Source organism: Hibiscus syriacus, unplaced genomic scaffold (assembly GCF_006381635.1).
Source record: "Hibiscus syriacus cultivar Baekdansim isolate YM2019G1 unplaced genomic scaffold, ASM638163v2 tig00009009_pilon, whole genome shotgun sequence".
NCBI classification, from domain to species: Eukaryota; Viridiplantae; Streptophyta; class Magnoliopsida; order Malvales; family Malvaceae; genus Hibiscus; species Hibiscus syriacus.
Window position 1 is genome coordinate 318,654 of NW_024062181.1, and position 25,578 is coordinate 344,231.

Below are 25,578 nucleotides of genomic sequence, written 5' to 3' on the forward strand. Positions count from 1 at the left end.
TAGAAGCTAGCCCCGAGTTTACGCTTTGAACTAAAGCGTGGAAAATGCAAATCATAGCCAGTACCCACATGACTTTGAAAGAAAACTTGGACCAATTGACGGGAGATAGAATAGGATAATATCAGAGTTTGAGAACTATTATTTCTTGTTGATGAACAAAGCCTTCTCAAATACAAATCAATCTCAAATCTATAACCCAAAATTTTCCTTCTCATAATTCATCATGTCATTGTTACCTTCAACTTTATCATGTATTTCTAGAAAGAAATACGATGTTTTCTTGAGTTTTAGAGGTGAAGATACCCGCAAAAACTTCACAGATCATCTCTATGATGCTCTAAATCGAAGTGGAATTATCACTTTCAGGGATGATCCAAAGATGGATGCCGGTGAAGAGATCGCACCACAACTCTTCCGAGCCATTCATCAATCGTGGTGCTCGGTAATTGTTTTTTCAGGAACCTATGCCTTTTCAAGTTGGTGCTTGGAGGAGCTTGCTGAGATTGTTAAACAAAAAAACGAGAAAGGACATAAAGTGTTTCCAGTTTTCTACGACGTTAATCCATCTGATTTAAGAAAACAGAAAGAAAAAGTTGAAGCAGCCTTTACGAAACATGAAGACAGGTACAAGGAAGATAAAGAGAAGATTCTAAGGTGGCGAAATGCTTTGACTCAAGTGGCTAACATCAAAGGATGGCATTTAAATAACAGGTAAACCATTCTTTTCTTTCCTGTTTTCTTGTTTAATTAATTTAATAATTATAAAAATGAACTGAATTTTATTTCTTTGTAGGCATGAATCAGAGTTTATCGGAGATATTGTTAGAAAAATATCAGCAAAATTATGTCAGACATATCCAATTGTTCATGATGAGTTGGTTGGAATTAGTTCACGCTTGGACGAGTTGCATTCCAAAATAGAGTTTGGGGAAGATGACATCCGCATCATAGGAATTTGCGGAATGGGTGGCATCGGTAAAACAACTCTCGCAAGAGTTGTTTACGACCAAATGTCATCTCATTTTGAAGGTAAATGCTTCATTGCTGACGTTCGAGAAGTTTCAGACAAATTTGGACTCGTTTCTCTACAAAAACAACTTCTTTTCCAGATCTTGTCTGGTGAAGTCTTCGAATTTTTCAATGTTCATGAAGGGAATGCCATAATTAGCCACAGATTATCTAACAAAAAGGTCCTTGTTGTGATTGATGATGTGGATAATTTACAGCACTTGAAATGCTTAGTTGGAAGGCATGATTGGTTCGGTTTAGGGAGTAGAATCATTATAACAACAAGAGATGAACACTTGCTCCAATCTTACCGAGTTGATGATGTATATAAGCCTTCAACATTGAATGACAGCGAGGCACTTCAACTTTTCAGTTTGAAAGCTTTTGATAGTGAGACAGCACCAAATGATGTTTTCACTGAGCTTTCTGAACATGTTGCAAAATATGCCAGTGGTCTCCCCTTAGCTCTTGAAGTCTTGGGTTGTTTTTTGTGCGGTAGAGATGTAGCTCAATGGAGAAGTGCAATCCAAAGACTTGAAAAGGATTCTAACAAAGAGATTATTGACAGACTTCGAATTAGCTTTGATGGATTGGAAGAAACGGAGAAGAACATATTTCTAGATATAGCATGCTTCTTCAATGGGGACGAGAAAGATTTTGTAATGAAAGTATTGGATGGCTGTGAGTTTTTCCCGGATATTGGAATCGATGTTCTCATTAAGAAGTCTCTACTAACAGTTGACGAAAACAACAAATTGTGGATGCACAACTTACTACAAGAAATGGGAAGAAGAATTGTTCGGGAAAAATCTATTGAGGAGCCTGGAAAATGTTGTAGATTGTGGGAGGAAAAGGATGTATATCATGTGCTAACGAAGAACACTGTAAGTCATTCCAGGGAAATTGCATATTATATTAATGTTAAATACAGAAATGATACACACAGTATTGTTTCACAAGTTTTATCACAGAAATTGCCTCATTTTATTTTGTGTTTCTTATATCTTACTTTTGAGTGTTTTTAGGCTACGGAAGTGATTGAAGGCATGATCATTGACAATAAAAGGTAGGAAGACGTACATAAACATGCACCCATGTGTAAATTTCATATTCGGTCGAAAGTGACCCTTAAAGTTTTATTCTATCATCCAGTTCCTCATTGAGTCATACTCTCTTTCTTATTTTACTCACTGTACTTTTAATTTTTCTAATTTATTTTGAAAATCCTAGAAGAATCATCTCTATGTTTCTATTTGGATGTGTGGGATACCAGGGTTTGACGGAGCATAGATAAATTAAGTGTTGGAGCAGCCTTGCTTTTAGGTAGGAATGCTTTGGGATATTTTCAAATTTGAACTGAATTTTCGTTGTTTTACCCTTGGTTTTCAGGATATCCAACAAGATGCTCAATTTGAATGTTAATGCTATATCGAAGATGAAAAAATTGAGATTGCTCAAAGTCCTTTGCCTCTCAAATTGTGATGAACTCAAATATCTTCCTAATGAGTTACGGCTCTTAGATTGGATGGGATATCCTTTAAGATTCTTACCTCCAAGCTTCCAACCAGACAACCTGGTTGCACTTCTGCTACCAAACAGTCGCATTGAACAACTATGGAAGGGAAATACAGTAAGAACTAATTCATGCGACCCTTGTTTTCTAACTTATTTTAGGAATATTAACTAAACCTTCTCTAATTTATTATTATTTTCAGCAGCCCCTGTATAAGTTGAAAGTGCTCAACCTCAAAGGGTCCGAAAACCTGATCAAGACACCAGACTTTAAAACAGCCCCAAATCTGGAAATTTTGATATTGGAAGGTTGTACAAGAATAGTAGATGTTCACCCATCAGTCGGAGTTCTTTCGAGGCTTAAACTTCTGAATTTAAGAATCTGCACAAGTCTTAGGAATCTTCCAACCAAAATTGGAATAGAATCTCTTGAAACATTAATCCTAAAAGATTGTAGAAACCTTATTAGTATCCCAAGGAGCATAGGTGGGTGTAAATGTCTAAAAACTCTCGATCTTTCTGGCTGTTATAAAGTTGAAAATTTGCCAGAGAATTTGCAGCAAGTGGAGTTGTTGGAAGAGCTCGACTTAAGTGAAACAGCCATAGCAAAACCACCATCCTTCATTTTTCAACTTAAAAATCTTAAAGTTTTGTCTTTGAATAGGCTCAAGGGACCATCATCTAAGTTAGGACCAAATCTAACTTCTCTTTTCCAGGTATTCCAAAGGATAGAGTCTGTGCCTCTGATGTTACATTCATTGTCAGGTTTGAGATCATTAAGAGAGCTGAAACTAAGGAACTGCAATTTACATGAAGGAGAAATTCCTAGTGATATTTCTTGTTTATCCTCTCTGGAAAAACTTGACCTTGGCGGAAACAGTTTCATCAATGTACCAGTGATTGGTAGACTTCCCAGGCTTCAATATCTTGGATTGTCAAATTGCAGGGAGCTTAAATCGTTTCTTAAACCTGGTGTTTCTCGAGAACTATTTGGAGCTCCACCAAAGGTTTGCAATGCAGTGGATTGGACACAGTTTTCTGGCCTTCACTGCTACAGATTGGTTGAGAATCTGAATGCATTAACAATGCTGAAAACCCGTCTTAAGGTCGATTTATCATTCTTTCGTATTTACAGAATCTCGTTTTTAAAGAATTATATTCTTAGTTACCAAGCAACATAAGTTTTATTTTGCAGAATGTTGCACATTTAAAAAAAGGTTTTGATGCTGTTATACCTGGAGGGGAAATGCCAAAATGGTTTAGCCATCAAACAGTTGACTCTTCAATCAAGATACCACTGCCTAACAATATTCAGAATGATAGTCAATGGATCGGAGTTGTTTACTGTTGCATTTTTGTCAACGATGATGCTTCAAGGAATGAGGAACTCACATGTGAAGCTGTTATCCATCATAGGAATTCCAGAAAAGATGGTTCTGATGGATTTGTTTGTCGAAGTAGAAATCCTCGACGTGTCACAGGGTGCGGCTGGATTTTTTCTGAAGAATACAACGAGCCCATAATAAAGGATCACATTTATCATTGTTATTTTTCGCGTGAGAAATTATATCCATTTTCCTTGGAGGATAAATGTGGTGAAAGTGAAACCGAGAATTCATCATCGGATTGGTCAGATAAAGAATTCGGTGAACTTCAGTTATCAGTCAAATCCGATGACTGTCACCCAAGTGTTAAGGTGAAGAAATGTGGGATTCGAATATTATATGAGAAAGATTTGGAAGATACCAATGAAGACTCCGCTGTAAGTGAATCAATAGCTAATTGTCCCCTTATAAAGCGAAAACGTAATGTTTACGAAGAGACAGAGGCCGGGTCACAACCAAAAAGGATGGAAAGGTTTTTCAATTTTATGATGGGCCGACCGGGGAAGAAGCATTAGTTAGGGTCAATCCTATCCAGACATTTTCAATATTTTAGGATATTTATTTTTAATATTTGTACTTGGCATATATTTTAAAATATGAGCTCCATGTTTGATCTGCATTTACAAACAAGAGAGCTCTATGTGCACTAGGGGGTTGCAGTTGAATTCTTGCAAGATTGGTTAAATGTTCGATTGTCATCGCGTCGTGATGAATGGAAATAAGGGAGTATACAGCATTTGCAAGGTTCCAGAAGAGCTTGTAGATGACCAAAATGGTTTGCTCATAATGGAATTTCATATGAACCATTGTTTATGGACCTTTCAACTTTGGTTATGGACTTACCCAGACCAATCTGCAGATATGTATATGCTATATACATATATGTTTATATTGAGAGATTACACTTTTTTGTTTTAATTGTGAGAAAGATAGAACTTACTGGTGAAGTTCATCCATTGCTGGAATTTTACCAACCATAGTCCATTGAAGAATTGAAGAGGGAAAAGGAAAATAAAGAAAAGCAAGGGTAGTAGGGCTTCCACGTGGTCTATATCATTAACTAAATATGAATAATAAAACAAATATAAAAATAAAAAATAAAAATGAAGTGATTAGTTTTACTATCATTTGTGTCAACGCCTACTTGATCTTAGAGGACTGGTGTATTACGTTGGATGAATTTATAAAAAAAAATAGAAGGGCAAACTCAAATTTTTAAGGTTGAAAACATTTTTTTTCTTTTTTTTGGATAAGCAGATTTTGTTATCCAAATAAGAAAGCAACAACACAAGTCTCAAATGGGAGTATAAACGCTAATTACAACAAAAATGTTAATCTATACCCCAATAATTACAAAGATTAATATTAACTCTATCAATTCTATTAAGATTCCTATCACTAAGTTTTATTTGGACAAAGTCTTTTATATACTTTAGAACTTGATCAATCGATCTTGACTCTCCTCTGAATATTCTTCTGTTCCTTTCTTCCCATATCGAATAGATAAAAGCAGTCCATGCTATTTTCAATATGGTGATAAGAAGGGATTTTCCTTTCCATTCCAGTGCAGCCCAATTAATCCTTGATTCCCAAGTGTTGTGCATGTTACTCAAAGAAGAAAGACTCAAGATAGAATTCCACAGTGAAGTAGCATATGTGCAGTGCACAAACAGATGGTTTCTGGTTTCAGGAGACTCATTACATAAGATACATAACTCATCAGAAGCAATCCCCATTCTAGTAAGTCTGTCCCGTGTTGGAAGTCTGTCAAGAATGGCCATCCATGAGATAATACTGAGTTTAGGAATATGGAGAGGAAACCAGATTATTATGTGCCAAGTAACCTTAGTTTTGTGAACTCTCAGTTCCTCCCATAAATCTCTTGTCTTCAATATACCAGAATTAAGTAGGGGAAGAGTTTCACTCCTTAGTCTGATAAGTTTCCTAAAACACCAACTATAAGATGAACATTCATTAATATCAGTGAAGCTTCTACTTTTAGTAACATAACAATGAATCCATGCTAGCAGCAAGTAGTTTCCGGATAAGATGAACCATGCAAGTTTTGTTCCAAGAACTAATATCTTTTAACCCTAGTCCACCTTCAGATTTGGGACAACATATTTTGTCCCAACTGATCCTTGCACCTGAAGCTGCTATATTAGAACCTTTCCAAAGAAACCTAGAGCAGAGTTGTTCAAGACGTTTAACAACTTTCGGGGACATCTGATAAATTTTTTAATCCTTCTCTTCTTAAAAAATCAATATAAAATACAAAGAAAATATATAAAATATATGAGAATTTAAAATTTTTAAAGGGCTATTGTCCCACCCAATCTTTCGATCCATACCTGCTTGCTCCCTTTGGATCCACTCCTACATATGAATAAACTTTAATTTCATACTCACTCGAATGGCATGCAATATTTCATTTTTTTTATTTATTTTTTTGGATAAATTCTAAATCTAATCTTAATCTTACTTAGAGGGGAGGGGAATGAGAGACTTTAGGAGATGAAAGGAGAGTACTCCTAGTGAATCTAGAACTCATAATTTAAGAAAATATAAAAGAAAAAAAGATGAACAGCTTAACTACCTGGTCGAATGTACTCAAACAATGGGGACCATGCATGGCTTCTCAAACAATGTAAGTCTAGAACCATGACCAAAGAAAATATGAGAGAACACAAATAAACAACTTAACTACCATGCATGCCAAAATGTCATTCATATTCACCCGATTTTGGATAATGACATGATCGCTCTCTTCTTAACACAAAAACAATAGGGGCCCATGCAAGGCTGCACCACGTTTCAAAAAGTGAAATGGCATGCTTTATCGACAACTACAAAAGGCCTTTGTGAGGCGAATCCCTATCACATGGGGTTGATCAATGCACGCCTAATACTATTACACAACATGTTCCTAACAACAAGTGGAATGTGAACCGATATTGTACATTACACTCTCAGAGAGTCAGAGATAGAATTCAAATTCGAATCTCAAACAAATATCATTGGAAGGGATAGCCACAAATCCTGAACATAGGAAAGATGTTATTGTAATACGATTTTTTGTTAGATTTTGTTGCTTTGTTCCTACTATCTAATCTAAACTTATTGCCAATAAGATTATTTATGACTTAACACAGATGTATGGATTTAATTTACAGTTGCAGTCACGTATTCGGTCGTGTTGTGTTTATTACGGTTACAGACCTAACAAAAGTTATTATCGTAATTGGCATCTATCTATTAAATTGCAGTTGTGATCCATTTTTATTGATGTGATTCTGTTTCACACTGTTATTTTTCATGATAGGAATTTCATTCGATTCAAAATTATATATTCGATTCAAAAGTGTTAATGTATTTTAAGATTGAATTTCGGCCGACACCTCTTGACTCTGACCCAATTGTTTTATCAGAGGTGCTTCTTCAAGATTTTTCTATCGCATGAAGGGTTTTCTTTTCAAAGTAAGTTCTTCTCATCTTTATATTCTTCCCCTAATACTCCTAGCAGCAATGTTTATTCTCAATACAATATTGCCTTGAATCTTGTTATTCCAACATGATTTGGGTCTTTGGTCATACCCCAATGTGGGTACCATAAGATCTTGAAACAATACATACCCCATTTTACTAAGGCGATCTTCTGCTTCTTGGTTGGTTATTGATGATATCGCAAAGAAGTATGAAAAGTTCCATTATTGAGTCTTCTGATCTGTCAGACTTTATGGTTTTAAGGATCAAAGAATGCCTCCACTGCCCTTGCATTTCATTTGAGGCAGAATAAGCCTCACTAGTTTCAAGGATCTCTTATCATTCTTGAGCAATCATCTTGTTTATTTAACAAATATCAAAATGTCTTAAAAAATGTCTTTGATGGGGATTGAATAACTATCCTCATGAATTCAGCCCATATATCTTTTCTCGATATACACTTTTACACGAGTGTCAAGGTTTTGAGCTACTTTGGATTCCTGCAATTTAAAAGATTAGTTCAAAGTAATACCAAGAAAACTTTTGTTTTATTTTGAACTATGTTAATCTACTTATAAGATGCTTGTAAATGAACAAAATTGGGGTTTGAAATGAGAGAATTAGAATTTTTACAAAGTCATGGCAATCATGGAAAGGATAAAAAATCAAGAAATAAAGTCAGATGCCTCAAGCATCACTAGCATGAATGTTCCTGAATCAATCAACTTGATATAATTTGGAGCAATGAGGTAAGCTTCTGATTAGAAGTTCTCAAATGTTGCCAAAATGTTTGTAGATGTAAATTTCCTCTCAAAATATCAGGCTCTTCAAAGTCAATCAACTTAATACAACCCCAGAGCATAGAGGTGAGCTTATGTCTAAAGGACATAAAAAATTGCCAAAATATTTGCAGGCACGACACACATCCCAAAGTACCAGACACTTGAAAGGTTTTATTTTCCAGATGCCTAATATCAAAACACATTTGAACCGCCATTTCAAATTTTCAACTCAAATCCTTACTTTGGTTTCAAGACGACCTTTGCGGATTCTCCTTTTGAACCCTCTTTTTAATTTCTTTTCCTTCATTTTTCTTTCTTTTTCTTTCTTTTCTTTTTTCTTTTTTTTCTTTTTTTCTTTTTTCTTTTTTTTCTTTTTTTCTTTTTTCTCTTTTTTCTCTTTTCTCTTTTGTCTTTTGTCTTTTTTCTTTTGTCTTTTTTCTTTTTTCAACATGAATATGAAATTTATTGGATCACTCAATCAAAACTCCTCTGGAAACAACCTCTTTGATAATGTATGGTCGTTTCCCAATTGGGCATCCATTTCTCACGAAAATCTTTATGAATTGAGCTCACGTCGTTTGCTTCTGAAACCTCTGTACATGGCAGATAGCTTTTAACCTCTTTTTCAACGGAGTTCAACTGATCACATCGTGCTCTAGCTTTGTCTTAGATTTATTTTTGTCAAAACTTGAAGTAATGAAATCTCGACTGCGATGAGTAAGTCTACTTTTACTCCAATACCCAAGTGGAAATGGCGTTGCACCTCATCAGGGTACATATTGAAGTTTGATATGCATATATGACAAATGATAATTTCTTGTGACAACTTCTCAATCTTCATGGTTGATAGACTACTGACAAGGAATTCCCATATGTTTTAAGCACTGACATCTTCTTTCCATGACTACTTTTATCCTTAAAGCGTAAGTTCTACCACATTGTGAGTGCAAAAGAGCTTTGGTCTATTTGTGAAAGGGTAAAAGAACGTTAACACTGCCCCCAATTTCTCTTCTCAAAGCATTGACTGCCCCATTAAAGCTTCTGGGATTCGTCACCTGCTTTAATTTCTTCTTCAGTGAATGTCATCACCCATTTTATCCGAGTGGTGACACGCACGTGGCATTTCATATTATAGTATATAATAAATAATGTGGGCATAGTACATATAATATATCATATAGTGTCATTTTTGCATAATGTAGTTTGCATATTATATAGTTGCATATATTAGGTATTATAGTGTATTAAATAATAATATGTTATTAATTCATTTGGCATTGCATGTTATTAATTCATGATGCATTGCATATTAATTCATGTTACATTAGGTGTTAAATAATTAGTGTCATATTGCATATTGTATGGTTTATAAATAAAAATCCATGTTAGGTTCATATTAGTGTTAGCCCATTTGTTTTGTTATAAATGAATAAATATCAGAGTTTGAGAAACTATTATTTCTTGTTGATGAACAAAACCTTCTCAAATACAAATCAATCTCAAATCTATAACACCAAAATTTTCCTTCTCATAATTCATCATGTCATTCTTACCTTCAACTTTATCATGTATTTCTAGAAAGAAACACGATGTTTTCTTGAGTTTTAGAGGTGAAGATACCCGAAAAAACTTCAGAGATCATCTCTATGATGCTCTAAATCGAAGTGGAATTATCACTTTCAGGGATGATTCAAAGATGGATGCCGGTGAAGAGATCGCACCACAACTCTTCCGAGCCATTCAACAATCGTGGTGCTCGGTAATTGTTTTTTCAGGAACCTATGCCTTTTCAAGTTGGTGCTTGGAGGAGCTTGCTGAGATTGTTAAACAAAAAAACGAGAAAGGACATAAAGTGTTTCCAATTTTCTACGACGTGAATCCATCTGATTTAAGAAAACAGAAAGAAAAAGTTGAAGAAGCATTTGCCAAACACGCAGAGAGATACAAGGAAGATAAAGAAAAGATTCTAAGGTGGCGAAATGCTTTGACTCAAGTGGCTAACATCAAAGGATGGCATTTAAATAACAGGTAATCCATTCTTTTCTTTCCTGTTTTCTTGTTTAATTACTTTAATAATTATAAAAATGAACTGAATTTTATTTCTTTGTAGGCATGAATCAGAGTTTATCGGAGATATTGTTAGAAAAATATCAGCAAAATTATGTCAGACATATCCAATTGTTCATGATGAGTTGGTTGGAATCAGTTCACGCTTGGAGGAGTTGTATTCAAAAATAGAGATTGGCGAAGATGACATCCGCATCATAGGAATTTGCGGAATGGGTGGCATCGGTAAAACAACTCTCGCAAGAGTTGTATACGACCAAATGTCATCTCATTTTGAAGGTAAATGCTTCATTGCTGATGTTCGAGAAGTTTCAGACAAATTTGGACTCGTTTCTCTACAGAAGCAACTTCTTTTCCAGATCTTGTCTGGTGAAGTCTTCGAATTTTTCAATGTTCATGAAGGGAATGCCATAATTAGCCACAGATTATCTAACAAAAAGGTCCTTGTTGTGATTGATGATGTGGATAATTTACAGCACTTGAAATGCTTTGTTGGAAGGCATGATTGGTTTGGTTTAGGGAGTAGAATCATTATAACAACAAGAGATGAACACTTGCTCCAATCTTACCGAGTTGATGATGTGTACAAGCCTTCAACATTGAATGACAGCGAGGCACTTCAACTTTTCAGTTTGAAAGCTTTTGATAGTGAGACAGCACCAAATGATGTTTTCATTGAGCTTTCTGAACATGTTGCAAAATATGCCAGTGGTCTCCCCTTACCTCTTGAAGTATTGGGTTCTTTTTTGTGCGGTAGAGATGTAGCTCAATGGAGAAGTGCAATCCAAAGACTTGAAAGGGATTCTAACAAAGAGATTATTGACAGACTTCGAATTAGCTTTGATGGATTGGAAGAAACGGAGAAGAACATATTTCTAGATATAGCATGCTTCTTCAATGGGGACGAGAAAGATTTTGTAATGAAAGTATTGGATGGCTGTGAGTTTTTCCCGGATATCGGAATCGATGTTCTCATTAAGAAGTCTCTACTAACAGTTGACGAAAACAACAAATTGTGGATGCATAACTTACTCCAAGAAATGGGAAGAAGATTTGTTCGGGAAAAATCTATTGAGGAGCCTGGAAAACGTTGTAGATTGTGGGAGGAAAAGGATGTATATCATGTGCTAACGAAGAACACTGTAAGTCATTCCAGGGAAATTGCATATTATATTTAATGTTAAAGACAGAAATGATACACACAATGTAATTTTTCACAAGTTTTATCACAGAAATTGCCTCATTTTATTTTGTGTTTCTTATGTCTTACTTTTGAATGTTTTTAGGCTACGGAAGTGATTGAAGGCATGATCATTGACGATAAAAGGTATCAAAACATACATAAACATGCACCCATGTGTAAATTTCATATTCGGTCAAAAGTGACCCTTAAAGTTTTATTCTATCACTCAGTTCCTCGTTGAGTTATACTCTCTTTCTTATTTTACTCACTGTACTTTTAATTTTTCTAATTTATTTTGAAAATCCTTGAAGAATCATCTCTATGTTTCTATTCTGATGTGTGGGATACGAGTGCTTGACAGAGCATAGATAAATTAAGTATTGGAGCAGCCTTGCTTTTAGGTATGGAATGCTTTGGGATATTTTCAAATTTGAACTGAATTTTCGTTGTTTTACCCTTGGTTATCAGGATATCCAACAAGATGCTCAATTTGAATGTTAATGCTGTCTCGAAGATGAAAAAATTGAGATTGCTCAAAGTCCTTTGCCTCTCAAATTGTGATGAACTCAAATATCTTCCTAATGAGTTACGGCTCTTAGATTGGATGGGATATCCTTTAAGATTCTTACCTCCAAGCTTCCAACCAGACAACCTTGTTGCACTTCTGCTACCATACAGTCGCATTGAACAACTATGGAGGGGAAATATAGTAAGAACTAATTCATATGATCATTGTTTTTTAACTTATTTTAGGAATATTAACTAAATCTTCTCTAATTTATTATTATTTTCAGCAGCCCCTGTATAAGTTGAAAGTGCTCAACCTCAAAGGGTCCGACAACCTGATCAAGACACCGGACTTTACAACAGCCCCAAATCTGGAAATTTTGATATTGGAAGGTTGTACAAGAATAGTAGATGTTCATCCATCAGTCGGAGTTCTTTCGAGGCTTAAACTTCTGAATTTAAGAAGCTGCAATAGTCTTAGGAATCTTCCAACCAAAATTGGAATAGAATCTCTTGAAACATTAATCCTAAAAGATTGTAGAAACCTTATTAGTCTCCCAAGCAGCATATGTGGGTGTAAATGTCTAAAAACTCTTGATCTTTCAGGTTGCTATAAAGTTGAAAATTTGTCGGAGAATTTGCAGCATGTAGAGTTGTTGGAGGAGCTTGACTTAAGTGAAACAGCCATTGCAAAACCGCCATCCTTCATTTTTCAACTTAAAAATCTTAAAGTTTTGTCTTTGAATAGGCTCAAGACACCATCATCTAAGTTAGCACCAAATCTACCTTCTCTTTTCCAGGTATTTCAAAGAGGACGGATCGAGTCTGTGCCTCTTATGTTACATTCACTGTCAGGTTTGATTTCATTAAGAGAGCTGAAACTAAGGAACTGCAATCTTCGAGATGGAGATATTCCAAGTGATATTTATTGTTTACACTATTTGGAAAAGCTTGAGCTTGGTGGTAACAATTTCATCAGCTTACCTGTGTCTGTTATTAGATTTCCAAGTCTTCAATATCTTGGAATGTCAAATTGCAGGGAGCTTAAATCGATTCCTAGTCTTGGTGCTTCTCGAGAACTATTTGCAACTCCATCAAAGTTTTGCAATGCAGTGGAACAGTTTAATGGTCTTCACTGCTACAGATTGGTTGAGAATAGCAATGCATTAGCAATACTGAAATACCATCTTAAGGTCGATTTATCATTCTTTTGTATTTACAGAATCTCGTTTTTAAAGAATTATATTCTTAGTTACCAAGCAACATAAGTTTTATTTTGCAGCAAGTTGCATATTTAAAAAAAAGTTTTGATGGTGTTATACCTGGACGTGAAATACCAAAATGGTTCAGCCATCAAACAGTTGGCTCTTCAATAAAGATACCACTGCCTAACAGTATTCAGAAAGATAGTCAATGGATCGGAGTTGCTTTCTTCTGCATTTTTGTCAATGATGATGCTTCAAGGGAGGAGGAACTCGCATATGATGCTGTTATCCATCATAGGAATTCTGGACAAGCTGATTCTAATGGATCTGGTTTTCGGGGTAGAAATCCTCGACGTGTCTCAGGGGACAGCTGGATTTTTTCTAAAGAATATAACCAGCCCATAATAAAGGACCACCTTTACTGTTGTTTTTTGTTCCGTGAAAGATTATATCCATTTTCTTTAGAGGATAAATGTGGTGAAAGTGAAACTGAGAATTCATCAACATTGGATTACTCAAATCATGAATTCGATGAACTCCAGTTTTCAGTCACATCCGATGATAGTCACATAAGTGTTAAGGTGAAGAAATGTGGGCTTCGAATAGTTTATCAGAAAGATTTGGAAGATATCAATGAAGATTCCGCTGCAGATGGATCAATAGCTGAAGGTCCCCTTATAAAGCGAAGACATAATGTTTATGAAGAGACCGAGTCGGAGCCACAACCAAAAAGGATACACAAGTTTTTCAATTTATGATGGGCCGACCAGGGAAGAAGGATTAGTTACTATTTGATTTTATTAAAGACTCACCGGCTGAAGAAGAGGACAACTCATTAAAGACTCCCTCTGAGAAAAGAAAAATGGAGAAGCAGAGGAAGACTGAACGAGATAAGAAAGTACATCAGCTTGATTTGATTATCTTTGGTAATATCTCTTTGAAGATTTCATTCTAATGTGGCTTACTATTTGAGGTGGCAGAGGTTGAAAATTCGGATCTTCGAAAGGCACTACTCAGAGCCCTGGAAGAGCTATTTGATCTGCCTTCACAAACAAAAGAGCTCTATGTTTCTAACAAGCCTTTCGTGGCTATTCGGGGGTTGCAATTGGATTATTACATGTATGGTTAAATGGTCGATTGTGTGTCTTATCACTGCATCGTGATGAAGGGAAACAAGGTACGATACATTTGCAAGGTTCCAGAAAAGCTTGTAGATGACCAAAATGGCTTGTTCAGGATAATTCATTTATTGCAAGGTAAGTTGGATTGCACCACAAAAGAAAGAGGGTGAAATAGTTTTATGATGTTTGGAGCATTATCATCCTTATCTTTGCCAATGTTTCTTCCAAGTAAAACACCAAAATCGTTGGCACCAACAGCATGTTGATAATAGTTTACACTGCTTTCGTGACACTTGGTGCCTTCGTCTCTGTTCTCGCCAATGTCATCTTCAAACTCCAATGCTTTTCTTTGATTATCCTCCCGTTGGGATGATTCTAACCTGAGCAAGATCAAATTTATGTACCCTATGAGTTCTTTCCCGAGAAACTAAATTTCGTTTTATATAAACTCTTGCAGGCTTCATCAAATACGAGTATTCTTGATTCCGACACCATTCGCCCTAGTCCTTGTGGCAGCAGGTGCAACTGAAGTCATGGCCAGCCTCCACTACTAAGCGACGACTACGCTGCAAAATACTCTCCATCTCTAAATATTCCGGAGCAAAAATAGAATGGTTTCGTCTCGTCCAAATGCTCCACAGAATGGACCCAAATAGGACATCCCAATCATCTGAGTTCAAAGGAAAATAATCTGGCCGCTGAAGATTCACTTGAATCCAGTCCACGATGTTCATGCCGAAGAATTCAACAAGCCGGTCTGGTTTGATTAATTCCTGCCAAGCAGTATGCGCCACAATACACTCTAAAAACATGAGTTAACGATTCCTTTGCTGCACCACAGTAGAGGCAGCTTTCATCATTTGTCATGTGTCTTCCCATCCGTTCTTCATTTGTCACAATCCGACCCTTACAAATTAACCAAAGAAGGCGCTAGAGACAGAGAACTGACGATTATTTTCCAAAATCCACCCTGGTTTCCAAAATTCACCAAGCAGCAAGTAGCAGTCTTATCAATATGAAGGCAATATATATATATATATACACGTATACAATCAATAACTATCACCAGTTGTTTTCTTCATCCAACCGGAGATGTTTTAGCAGCTAGAAGAATGAGAGCTCGCCAGTGGTAACTTGTCCGTAGCTTCTTGTACTTCTGCACAAAGGCCACGATATCTATTTCCCCGTAAAGAAGCTGCCTGTTCACTATTTACGATTCCTCTTCTGTTGCATTCATTGCATCTACAAGGATGTAAAACGGTCTTTAAGTACTCGCATCTAAACCCCAGTAACGTAGGTAATATACTATTAATATGTACCTTGAAGCCTATGCATAACGATGCAGGGGAGTAGAACTTTAGAGTTTCTTCTTTCTGTCTCTCGAGCTCGTTTAGTTTTTCCTTAGCTGCCGCCAAGTGGTTCAGAAAATCTCACCTGGTTCCTTAGCTCCATTATTTGTGGTTCTTTATCCAAATTGTTCCATGTTTATTGAAAACATATAAATGTGAAGTTGTCTCCCTATGCATATTTTAATATCTGTGAATTTTATAGCATTATCATAATACTAAATGGAATAAGAACTCACTAGCAAGCTGCATGGTCTCCTTGTGAAGTTCATCTCTTATCTGGAAAAAAAGTTAATTCCGAACGAGTAAGAAACCGACAAAAACGATGAGAATCAGAGTAACGACGAACATGATTTTCTCGCCGCATGCATGCCAGTTCGAATAAATGGTTCTAAAACATAGCTAAAGTGCAACCCCATCATGATGCCAACAAGGAACAGCAAATATAACACAAAGTAAGGCCACGAGTTAGCGAAGAGCCATGCTCGGATTGAAAAGCAAACCTAAACAAAAGAAACAACGGAAAACCTAAAAGATCTGGCCAATCGAAATTAACAGGCTAAACACTATAGGTTTGATCCTAAATAAGTTTAAACATAAGATTATCCCCGAGGTCAATATGACCACGGGATCATCTTCGAGTCAGTATTTCGAGTTAAGTCTTCCTTTCCATGTCTATTAAACAGGAACATAATCCATTGAATTCCAAAACATCAGAACCTTATTAACCTATCTCCTCACCAGTATCAGTTTGAACATGCAGGTTCCAAATAATAACTTATCTTCATAGTCAGCATTTGGACACATGAAATGACAACAGCAGCACATGAAAATTGAAAACTAGCAATATGAATCAACAATCTGAATAGCTAGTATCATAAAGATTTTGATATCGGGGTCGGTTAATCAATACCCCTTGTTATGCTATGGCCTAAAAGCTAAACCAGTAATCTTTGAGACCGAAGAAGTGAACTAGCTTCGAGAACCAAGCGACCTCCTTCCCTCGTCTAAACACCAAAACAGAGAACCAAGAAGCCAAACCAACCCCTAAGACGGCCAAAGGCCTCCGACTCTTCGGCTACCTCGCCACCTCGACGACGGACGATCGACGACTAAGGTAAACGAACCACTCTACTCTCTTTTACTCTATCTGGTTTGGTTCGAAAAACCCCAAGAAAAATTAGCACTCAAATGTAAGAAACCAACATTTTTCCTTATATTGCTTCCTTTCCTTTTTTTTAATCCCGGGGAGCCGAACCCCTTTCAAAATATTATTGTGAGTTTTTATAATACCCCTGTTACAAACGAAAATCCAAAGGCTACATTTTTACAATTTCATTTTGTTTGTTTGCTTGCATGCGTGGCTGCTGATGAGCATTCGGGGGGACCACTTGGGTTGCATGAGCGGTCTGTTAGGAGGACCGACTGATGTGGAGAAGTGCCTGGTGTAGGGGACCAGCGGTGCACATTGTTGATGAAGCATTCGGGACCACCTTGCTTGGAGGCTTACTGGCGTGGAGTGACCACGGCTGAGGCCACTGTTTGGGACCACTTTACATGACCATGGGAGGCGGCGGCAGGGCTGCAAGGGTTCTTTGGTAGCCCTAGTATTTTGGGTTTGTTGAATGAACAAATGGACCCTAATTAATTGGGCCTGATTGGAGTTATTGGGATTGGGCTTTAAATTTTAAAACTTGGACTGTAGATTGCACATTAATTTGAGTTTTGGGTTTGGTGGGTCATGCAAATGAGTTAATATTTGCAATTTGAACGTCAATTTGTCCACCAAGTATGAATCAGATCGAATTCAAACGTTGAACACTCAAAATTCTTCTTCGATCAATTAATATCCACTCAGACAAAATTAGGGTATTACAGAAAGTTAGGAGTATTGTAAGCAATTGGGATATTAAAATTTTGAAGGCGAGTGATACAAATAACTCAGTTTAGAAAGATTATCGTTAGTAAATAAGTAATTTTTTTCTTCTATAGTAAGATAATGGTTTTTTATTCTAAACTATGTTCGGGGATTATTTCAGTCATTTAACTTTTAAAAGTTATAAAAGAGTTAGTAAATTCGTTCTATTATTACAAAGAGGTGACCTTCTTCTTGTTTATGATTTCATGGCTAATGGCAGTTTAGATAAGTTTTTGTTTGATGACCCTAAAACTACCTTGAATTGGGACCAGAGATTTAGGATCATAAAGGACGTGGCTTCTGGTCTTCTCTATTTACATGAAGGGCATGAACAAATTGCGGTTCATAGAGATGTTAAGGCCAGTAATGTATTATTAGATGATGAGCTGAATGCACGGTTAGGAGATTTCGGCCTTGCAAGATTGTATGAACATGGTTCAAATCCAGGGAAAAATCGAATTGTAGGGACTTCATAATTAATGTTTAATTGACAAGTCTCCCTCTATCATTTTTCTTATACATTAAATTAATGTTCTCTTAATATATATATAGATTGATTGATGTGAAACGTAGAAAGTGGTGGGAAGTAGAGCAAGTATGACATGTCTCGGTTATGGGGGAAAATTATCAACCATAGAAGCTAGCCCCGAGTATACGCATTGAACTAAAGCGTGGAAAATGCAAATCATAGCCAGTAGACACATGACTTTGAAAGAAAACTTGGACCAATTGACGGCAGATAGAATAGGATAATATCAGAGTTTGAGAACTATTATTTCTTGTTGATGAACAAAGCCTTCTCAAATACAAATCAATCTCAAATCTATAACCCCAAAATTTTCCTTCTCATAATTCATCATGTCATTCTTACCTTCAACTTTATCATTTATTTCTAGAAAGAAATACGATGTTTTCTTGAGTTTTAGAGGTGAAGATACCCGCAAAAACTTCACAAATCATCTCTATGATGCTCTAAATCGAAGTGGAATTATCAATTTCAGGGATGATCCAAAGATGGATGCCGGTGAAGAGATCGCACCACAACTCTTCCGAGCCATTCAACAATCGTGGTGCTCGGTAATTGTTTTTTCAGGGACCTATGCCTTTTCAAGTTGGGTGTAAATGTCTAAAAACTCTCGATCTTTCTGGCTGCTATAAAGTTGAAAATTTGCCAGAGAATTTGCAGCAAGTAGAGTAGTTGGAAGAGCTCGACTTAAGTGAAACAGCCATAGCAAAACCACCATCCTTCATTTTTCAACTTAAAAATCTTAAAGTTTTGTCTTTGAATAGGCTCAAGGGACCATCATCTAAGTTAGGACCAAATCTAACTTCTCTTTTCCAGGTATTCCAAAGGATAGAGTCTGTGCCTCTGATGTTACATTCATTGTCAGGTTTGAGATCATTAAGAGAGCTGAAACTAAGGAACTGCAATTTACATGAAGGAGATATTCCTAGTGATATTTCTTGTTTATCCTCTCTGGAAAAACTTGAGCTTGGCGGCAACAGTTTCATCAGCATACCTGTGCTTGGTAATCTTTCCAGGCTTCAATATCTTGGATTGTCAAATTGCAGGGAGCTTAAATCGTTTCCTAAACCTGGTGCTTCTCGAGAACTATTTGGAGCTCCATCAAAGGTTTCCGATGCAGCGGATTGGACACAGTTTTCTGACCTTCACTGCTACAGATTGGTTGAGAATATCAATGCATTAACATTGCTGAAAACCCGTCTTAAGGTTGATTTATCATTCTTTCGTATTCACAGAATCTCGTTTTTAAAAAATTATATTCTTAGTTACCGAGCAACATAAGTTTTATTTTGCAGCGAGTTGCATATTTAAAAAAAAGTTTTGATGCTGTTATACCTGGAGGTGAAATACCAAAATGGTTCAGCCATCAACCAGTTGACTCTTCAATCAAGATACCACTGCCTAACAATATTCAGAATGATAGTCAATGGATCGGAGTTGCTTTCTGCTGCATTTTTGTCAACGACGATATTTCAATGATGACGTGATATTATCTTATGACGACATGTCAACATCACTATTAAGTTTTTAAAGTGGGGTATCAAAATGAAACATAAACTAAGTGTTATCTAATGTTTAGTTTAGATTTCAATTTGGTTCTCTATTGCTGAAAAATTAACAGAAGTATTGACGTAACATTTTTTCAATGATGACGTGATATTATCTTATGACGACATGTCAACATCACTATTAAGTTTTTAACAGTGGGGTATCAAAATGAAACATAAACTAAGTTTTAAATATAATTTTAAAAAAAATAAAGTTTAGATACTAAAACAGAATAAAAACAATAATTTAGATACTAAACATGTAATTTATCCTAAATAATAATATCCAATGTTGCCTTATGCAACGATATTAAACCAAACAATTAATAATTTTATCGACTAAGTTTTATGATTTTTTTAAATGAAAATAGAAACCATTATTTTTCTTAGGAAAAAAAAGATAATATCTAATTTTCCAATCACACTTTTTATCTTTATAATTGATGTCTTTAATTTTTTTTTCTTAATTTTATTTTTTAGATCTTTATAATTGATGCCCCCAATTTTTTTAATATCACTTTTTACTTTAATAATTGAAACACTTAATTGATGCCCCTAATTTTTACCTTTATAATTGAGGCTCTAATTCTTTTAATCTCACTTTTTACCTTTACAATTGAGACCCTAATTCTCTTAATCTCACTTTTACCTTTATAATTAAGACCCCTAATTTTTTCAATCGTACTTTTTACTTTTATAATTGAGGCTCCTAATTTTTCAATCTCGCTTTCTACATTTATAATTGAGGCCCCTACTTTTTTTAATTACCTTTATAATTGAGACCCCTAATTTTTTCAATCTCACTTTTTACCTTTATAATTGATACCCCTAATTTAATAAATTTCTATGATTTATTAATGTAATACTAAATTAATCATTCAAAGTAATAGAACATGCTTTTATTTTATATGGACCTATTTTTTAGTTTCGCTCAGAGCCCCGAGAATATTAGAGATGGGTTTTTTCTAGCATTACAATGAACATATAATTAGAACATATCTCTATAACCATTAACACAAAAAATTAGTCACTTGAGATCATATAAGGACCATACAAAGAAAAAGTTAAAATTCATCTAAAAAAACTCAAGCATAAGATAGATACAAACAAATCTAATTGTATTGGAAAACGAACCATAATAGGGGATCAAACTATTGAAATATCATCGAAAACCACAAATCAGAGTCGAGTGTCGTGAGAAAAATATTGTCGAATGCAAACAGAGTATCCAAATCCAATCTGATAGTCCAAAGCATGAAAGTTTAATAAGATAACAAATAAGTATTATCTTGATCAGTCTAGACACCATCAAATCCAATCTTAAAAAAATTAAATGATAAAAGGCCAAATGACAGAGAAAAAAGTGTCATAAAAACAAATGTAAACATGTCATAGTGATAAAATTATTGAAAATCAAAAAATAAATCAAAGAAAAAAAAAGATGCAAAGAAAAATATATAAAATACGAGTGGTTGACGATGAACACCAAGAATCATGTCTTTTCCGTCTAAACAAAAAATAAAAGAAAAGAATAAGAAGCAACCTATCAAAGAAGTTTTATAATTTGATGCTCATAAGTTAAGCAATAATTGTCAAATGTGGGACACCATAATTAATGTTTACTTGACAAGTTTCCCCCTATCATTTGTTCATTTGTTTATACAAGAACTTAATGTTCTCTGAATATATGGATTGATAAATGTGAAACGTAGAAGTGGTGGGAAAGTAGGGCAAGTATGATATAACTAGGTTATAGAAAAAATATCCACCATAGAAGCCAACCCCAAGTTGGACCAATTGACGGGAGATAGAATAGGATAATATCAGAGTTCAAGAACTATTTATTTTGAACTCTAGTTTCTGTTTATGAACAAAGCCTTGTCAAATACTTCATTTTCTGGTCTATAACCCCAGATTTGTTTCCTTGGGAATTTGATCTGTTTTGCTCTTTTTCTATGCTCCTATACTTTGATTGTTTATAGTTTCTTTCTGGGCATTGAGAGATTTATTTTCTGATTTTGAACACCATATTCAGACATATTTTCCTTCTCAAACTTCATCATGTTGTCCTTACCTTCAACTTCATCATCTATTTCTAGAAAGAAATATGATGTTTTCTTGAGTTTCAGAGGTGAAGATACCCGCAAAAACTTCACATATCATCTCTATGATGCTCTGAAACGGAGTGGAATTGTCACTTTCATGGATGATCCAAAGCTGGAGGCCGGCGAAGAGATCCCACCGCAACTCGTCAGAGCCATTCAACAATCGTGGTGCTCGGTAATAGTTTTCTCGGAAACCTATACCTTCTCAGGTTGGTGCTTGGAGGAGCTTGCCGAGATTGTTAAACAGAAAAACGAGAAAGGACATAAAGTGTTTCCAATTTTCTACCATGTGAATCCATCTGATTTAAGAAAACAGAAAGAAAAAGTTGGAGGAGCCTTTACCAAACATGAAGACAGGTACAAGGAAGATAAAGAAAAGATTCTAAGGTGGCGAAATGCTTTGACCCAAGTGGCTAACATCAAAGGATGGCATTTGAATAACGGGTAAATCCTTCTTTTCTTATCTTTTTTCTAGTTTAATTAATTTAATGATTACAACTAGATTTAAAATATTTATTCAAAACAACTAAAATTTATATCTTTGTAGGCATGAACCTGAATTTATTGGAAACATTGTTAGAAAAATATCAGAAAAATTATGTCAGACATATCCAATTGTTCATGATGAGTTGGTTGGAATTAGTTCACGCTTGGAGGAGTTGCATTCCAAAATAGAGATTGGGGAAGATGACATCCGCATCATAGGAATTTACGGAATGGGTGGCATCGGTAAAACAACTCTAGCAAGAGTTGTATACGACCAAATGTCATCTCATTTTGAAGGTAAATGCTTCATTGCTGACGTTCGAGAAGTTTCAGACAAATTTGGACTCGTTTCTCTACAGAAACAACTTCTTTTCCAGATCTTGTCTGGTGAAGTCTTCGAATTTTTCAATGTTCATGAAGGGAATGCCATAATTAGCCATAGGTTGTCTAACAAAAAGGTCCTAGTTGTTATTGATGATGTGGATAATATACAACACTTGAAATGCTTGGTTGGAAGGCATGATTGGTTCGGTTTAGGGAGTAGAATCATTATAACAACAAGAGATGAACACTTGCTCCAATCTTACCGAGTTGATGATGTGTACAAGCCTTCAACATTGAATGACAGCGAGGCACTTCAACTTTTCAGTTTGAAAGCTTTTGATAGTGAGACAGCACCAAATGATGTTTTCATTGAGCTTTCTGAACATGTTGCAAAATATGCCAGTGGTCTCCCCTTAGCTCTTGAAGTCTTGGGTTCTTTTTTGTGCGGTACAGATGTAGCTCAATGGAGAAGTGCAATCCAAAGACTTGAAAAGGATTCTAACAAAGAGATTATTGACAGACTTCGAATTAGCTTTGATGGATTGGAAGAAACGGAGAAGAACATATTTCTAGATATAGCATGCTTCTTCAATGGGGACGAGAAAGATTTTGTAATGAAAGTATTGGATGGCTGTGAGTTTTTCCCGGATATCGGAATCGATGTTCTCATTAAGAAGTCTCTACTAACAGTTGACGAAAGCAACAAAATGTGGATGCATAACTTACTACAAGAAATGGGAAGAAGAATTGTTCGGGAAAAATCTATTGAGGAACCTGGAAAACGTTGTAGATTATGGGACGAAAAGGATGTATATCATGTGCTAACGAAAAACACTGTAAGTCATTCTAGGGAAATTGCATATTATATTAATGTTAAAGACAGAAATGATACACACAATGTAATTTTTCACAAGTTTTATCACAGAAATTGCCTCATTTTATTTTGTGTTTCTTATGTCTTACTTTTGAATGTTTTTTAGGCTACAGAAGCGATTGAAGGCATGATCATTGACAATAAAAGGTAGGAAAACATACATAAACATGCACCCATGTGTAAATTTCATATTCGGTCAAAAGTGACCCTTAAAGTTTTATTCTATCACTCCTCGTTGAGTTATACTCTCTTTCTTATTTTACTCACTGTACTTTTAGTTTTTCTAAATTATTTTGAAAATCCTTAAAGAATCATCTCTATGTTTCTATTGGGATGTGTGGGATACGAATAGAAACATAAATAAATTAAGTGTTGGAGCAGCCTTGCTTTTAGGTATGGAATGCTTTGGGATATTTTCAAATTTGAACTTAGTTTTCGTTGTTTTACCCTTGGTTATCAGGATATCCAACAAGATGCTCAATTTGAATGTTAATGCTATCTCGAAGATGAAAAATTTGAGATTGCTCAAAGTCCTTTGCCTCTCAAATTGTGATGAACTCAAATATCTTCCTAATGAGTTACGGCTCTTAGATTGGATGGGATATCCTTTAAGATTCTTACCTCCAAGCTTCCAACCAGACAACCTGGGTGCACTTCTGCTACCTTACAGTCGCATTAAACAACTATGGAGGGGAAATATAGTAAGAACTAATTTATATGATCATTGTTTTTTAACTTATTTTAGGAATATTAACTAAATCTTCTCTAATTTATTGTTATTTTCAGCAGCCCCTGTATAAGTTGAAAGTGCTCAACCTCGAAGGGTCCGAAAACCTGGTCAAGACACCGGACTTTACATCAGCCCCAAATCTGGAAACTTTAGTGTTGGAGGGTTGTACAAGAATAGTACATGTTCATCCATCAGTCGGAGTTCTTTCGAGGCTTAAACTTTTGAATTTAAGAAGCTGCACAAGTCTTAGGAATCTTCCAACCAAAATCGGAATAGAATCTCTTGAAACATTAATCCTAAAAGATTGTAGAAACCTTATTAGTCTCCCAAGCAGTATAGGTGGGTGTAAATGTCTAAAAACTCTTGATCTTTCAGGTTGCTATAAAGTTGAAAATTTGCCGGAGAATTTGCAGCAAGTAGAGTTGTTGGAAGAGCTTGACTTAAGTGAAACAGCCATAGCAAAACCGCCATCTTTCATTTTTCAACTTAAAAATCTTAAAGTTTTGTCTTTGAATAGGTTCAAGACACCATCATCTAAGTTAGCACCAAATCTACCTTCTCTTTTCCAGGTATTCCAAAGAGGACGGATCGTGTCTGTACCTCTTATGTTACATTCATTGTCAGGTTTGATTTCATTAAGAGAGCTGAAACTAAGGAACTGCAATCTTCGTGATGGAGATATTCCAAGTGATATTTATTGTTTATCATATTTGGAAAAGCTTGAGCTTGGTGGTAACAATTTCATCAGCTTACCTGTGTCTGGTATTAGATTTCCCAGGCTTCAATATCTTGGATTGTCAAATTGCAGGGAGCTTAAATCGTTTCCTAGTTCTGGTGCTTATCTAGAACTATTTGCAACTCCATCAATGTTTTGCAATGCAGTGGATGGGACACGGTTTAATGGTCTTCACTGCTATAGATTGGTTGAGAATATCGATGCATTAAATATGCTGAAATTCCATCTTAAGGTCGATTTATCATTCTTTCATATTTACATAATCTCGTTTTTAAAGAATTATATTCTTAGTTACCAAGCAACATAAGTTTTATTTTGCAGGTAGTTGCATATTTAAAAGAAAGTTTTGATGGTGTTATACCTGGAGGTGAAATACCAAAATGGTTCAGCCATCAAACAGTTGGCTATTCAATCAAGATACCACTGCCTAACAATATTCAGAATGATAGTCAATGGATCGGAGTTTCTTTCTGCTGCATTTTTGTCAATGATGATGCTTCAAGGGATGAGGAACTCAAATGTGATGCTGTTATCCAGCATAGGAATTCTGGACAAGCTGATTCTGGTAGATCTAGTTTTCGGGGTAGAAATCCTCGACGTGTCTCAGGGGACGGCTGGATATTTTCTAAAGAATATAACCAGCCCATAATAAAGGACCACCTTTATCGTTGTTTTTTGTTCCGTGACAGATTATATCCATTTTCCTTAGAGGATAAATGTGGTGAAAGTGAAA

The 25,578-nt window shown here is 35.5% G+C and overlaps 2 protein-coding genes and 1 long non-coding RNA gene across 3 annotated transcripts; 2 read left to right on the top strand and 1 right to left on the bottom strand.

The window, feature by feature from the left end:
• Positions 1-180: 180 nt before the first annotated feature.
• Positions 181-25,153, top strand: LOC120202848 (TMV resistance protein N-like). The gene is made up of 5 exons (XM_039203207.1): positions 181-711; positions 794-1,892; positions 2,034-2,074; positions 11,889-12,129; positions 24,169-25,153. The coding sequence occupies exons 1-5, from the start codon at positions 224-226 to the stop codon at positions 25,150-25,152; spliced, it is 2,853 nt and encodes a 950-aa protein (XP_039059138.1). The 5' UTR covers positions 181-223; the 3' UTR covers position 25,153.
• On the top strand, positions 9,829-23,887 carry LOC120202854 (TMV resistance protein N-like). The gene is made up of 3 exons (XM_039203209.1): positions 9,829-10,198; positions 22,243-23,341; positions 23,840-23,887. The coding sequence occupies exons 1-3, from the start codon at positions 9,867-9,869 to the stop codon at positions 23,870-23,872; spliced, it is 1,464 nt and encodes a 487-aa protein (XP_039059140.1). The 5' UTR covers positions 9,829-9,866; the 3' UTR covers positions 23,873-23,887.
• On the bottom strand, positions 15,325-16,655 carry LOC120202862. Its single transcript, XR_005523762.1, has 3 exons — positions 16,513-16,655; positions 15,573-15,878; positions 15,325-15,495 (listed from the first exon to the last, which is right to left on the bottom strand). It is a non-coding gene; the product is annotated as an uncharacterized LOC120202862 (long non-coding RNA).
• Positions 25,154-25,578: the final 425 nt, after the last annotated feature.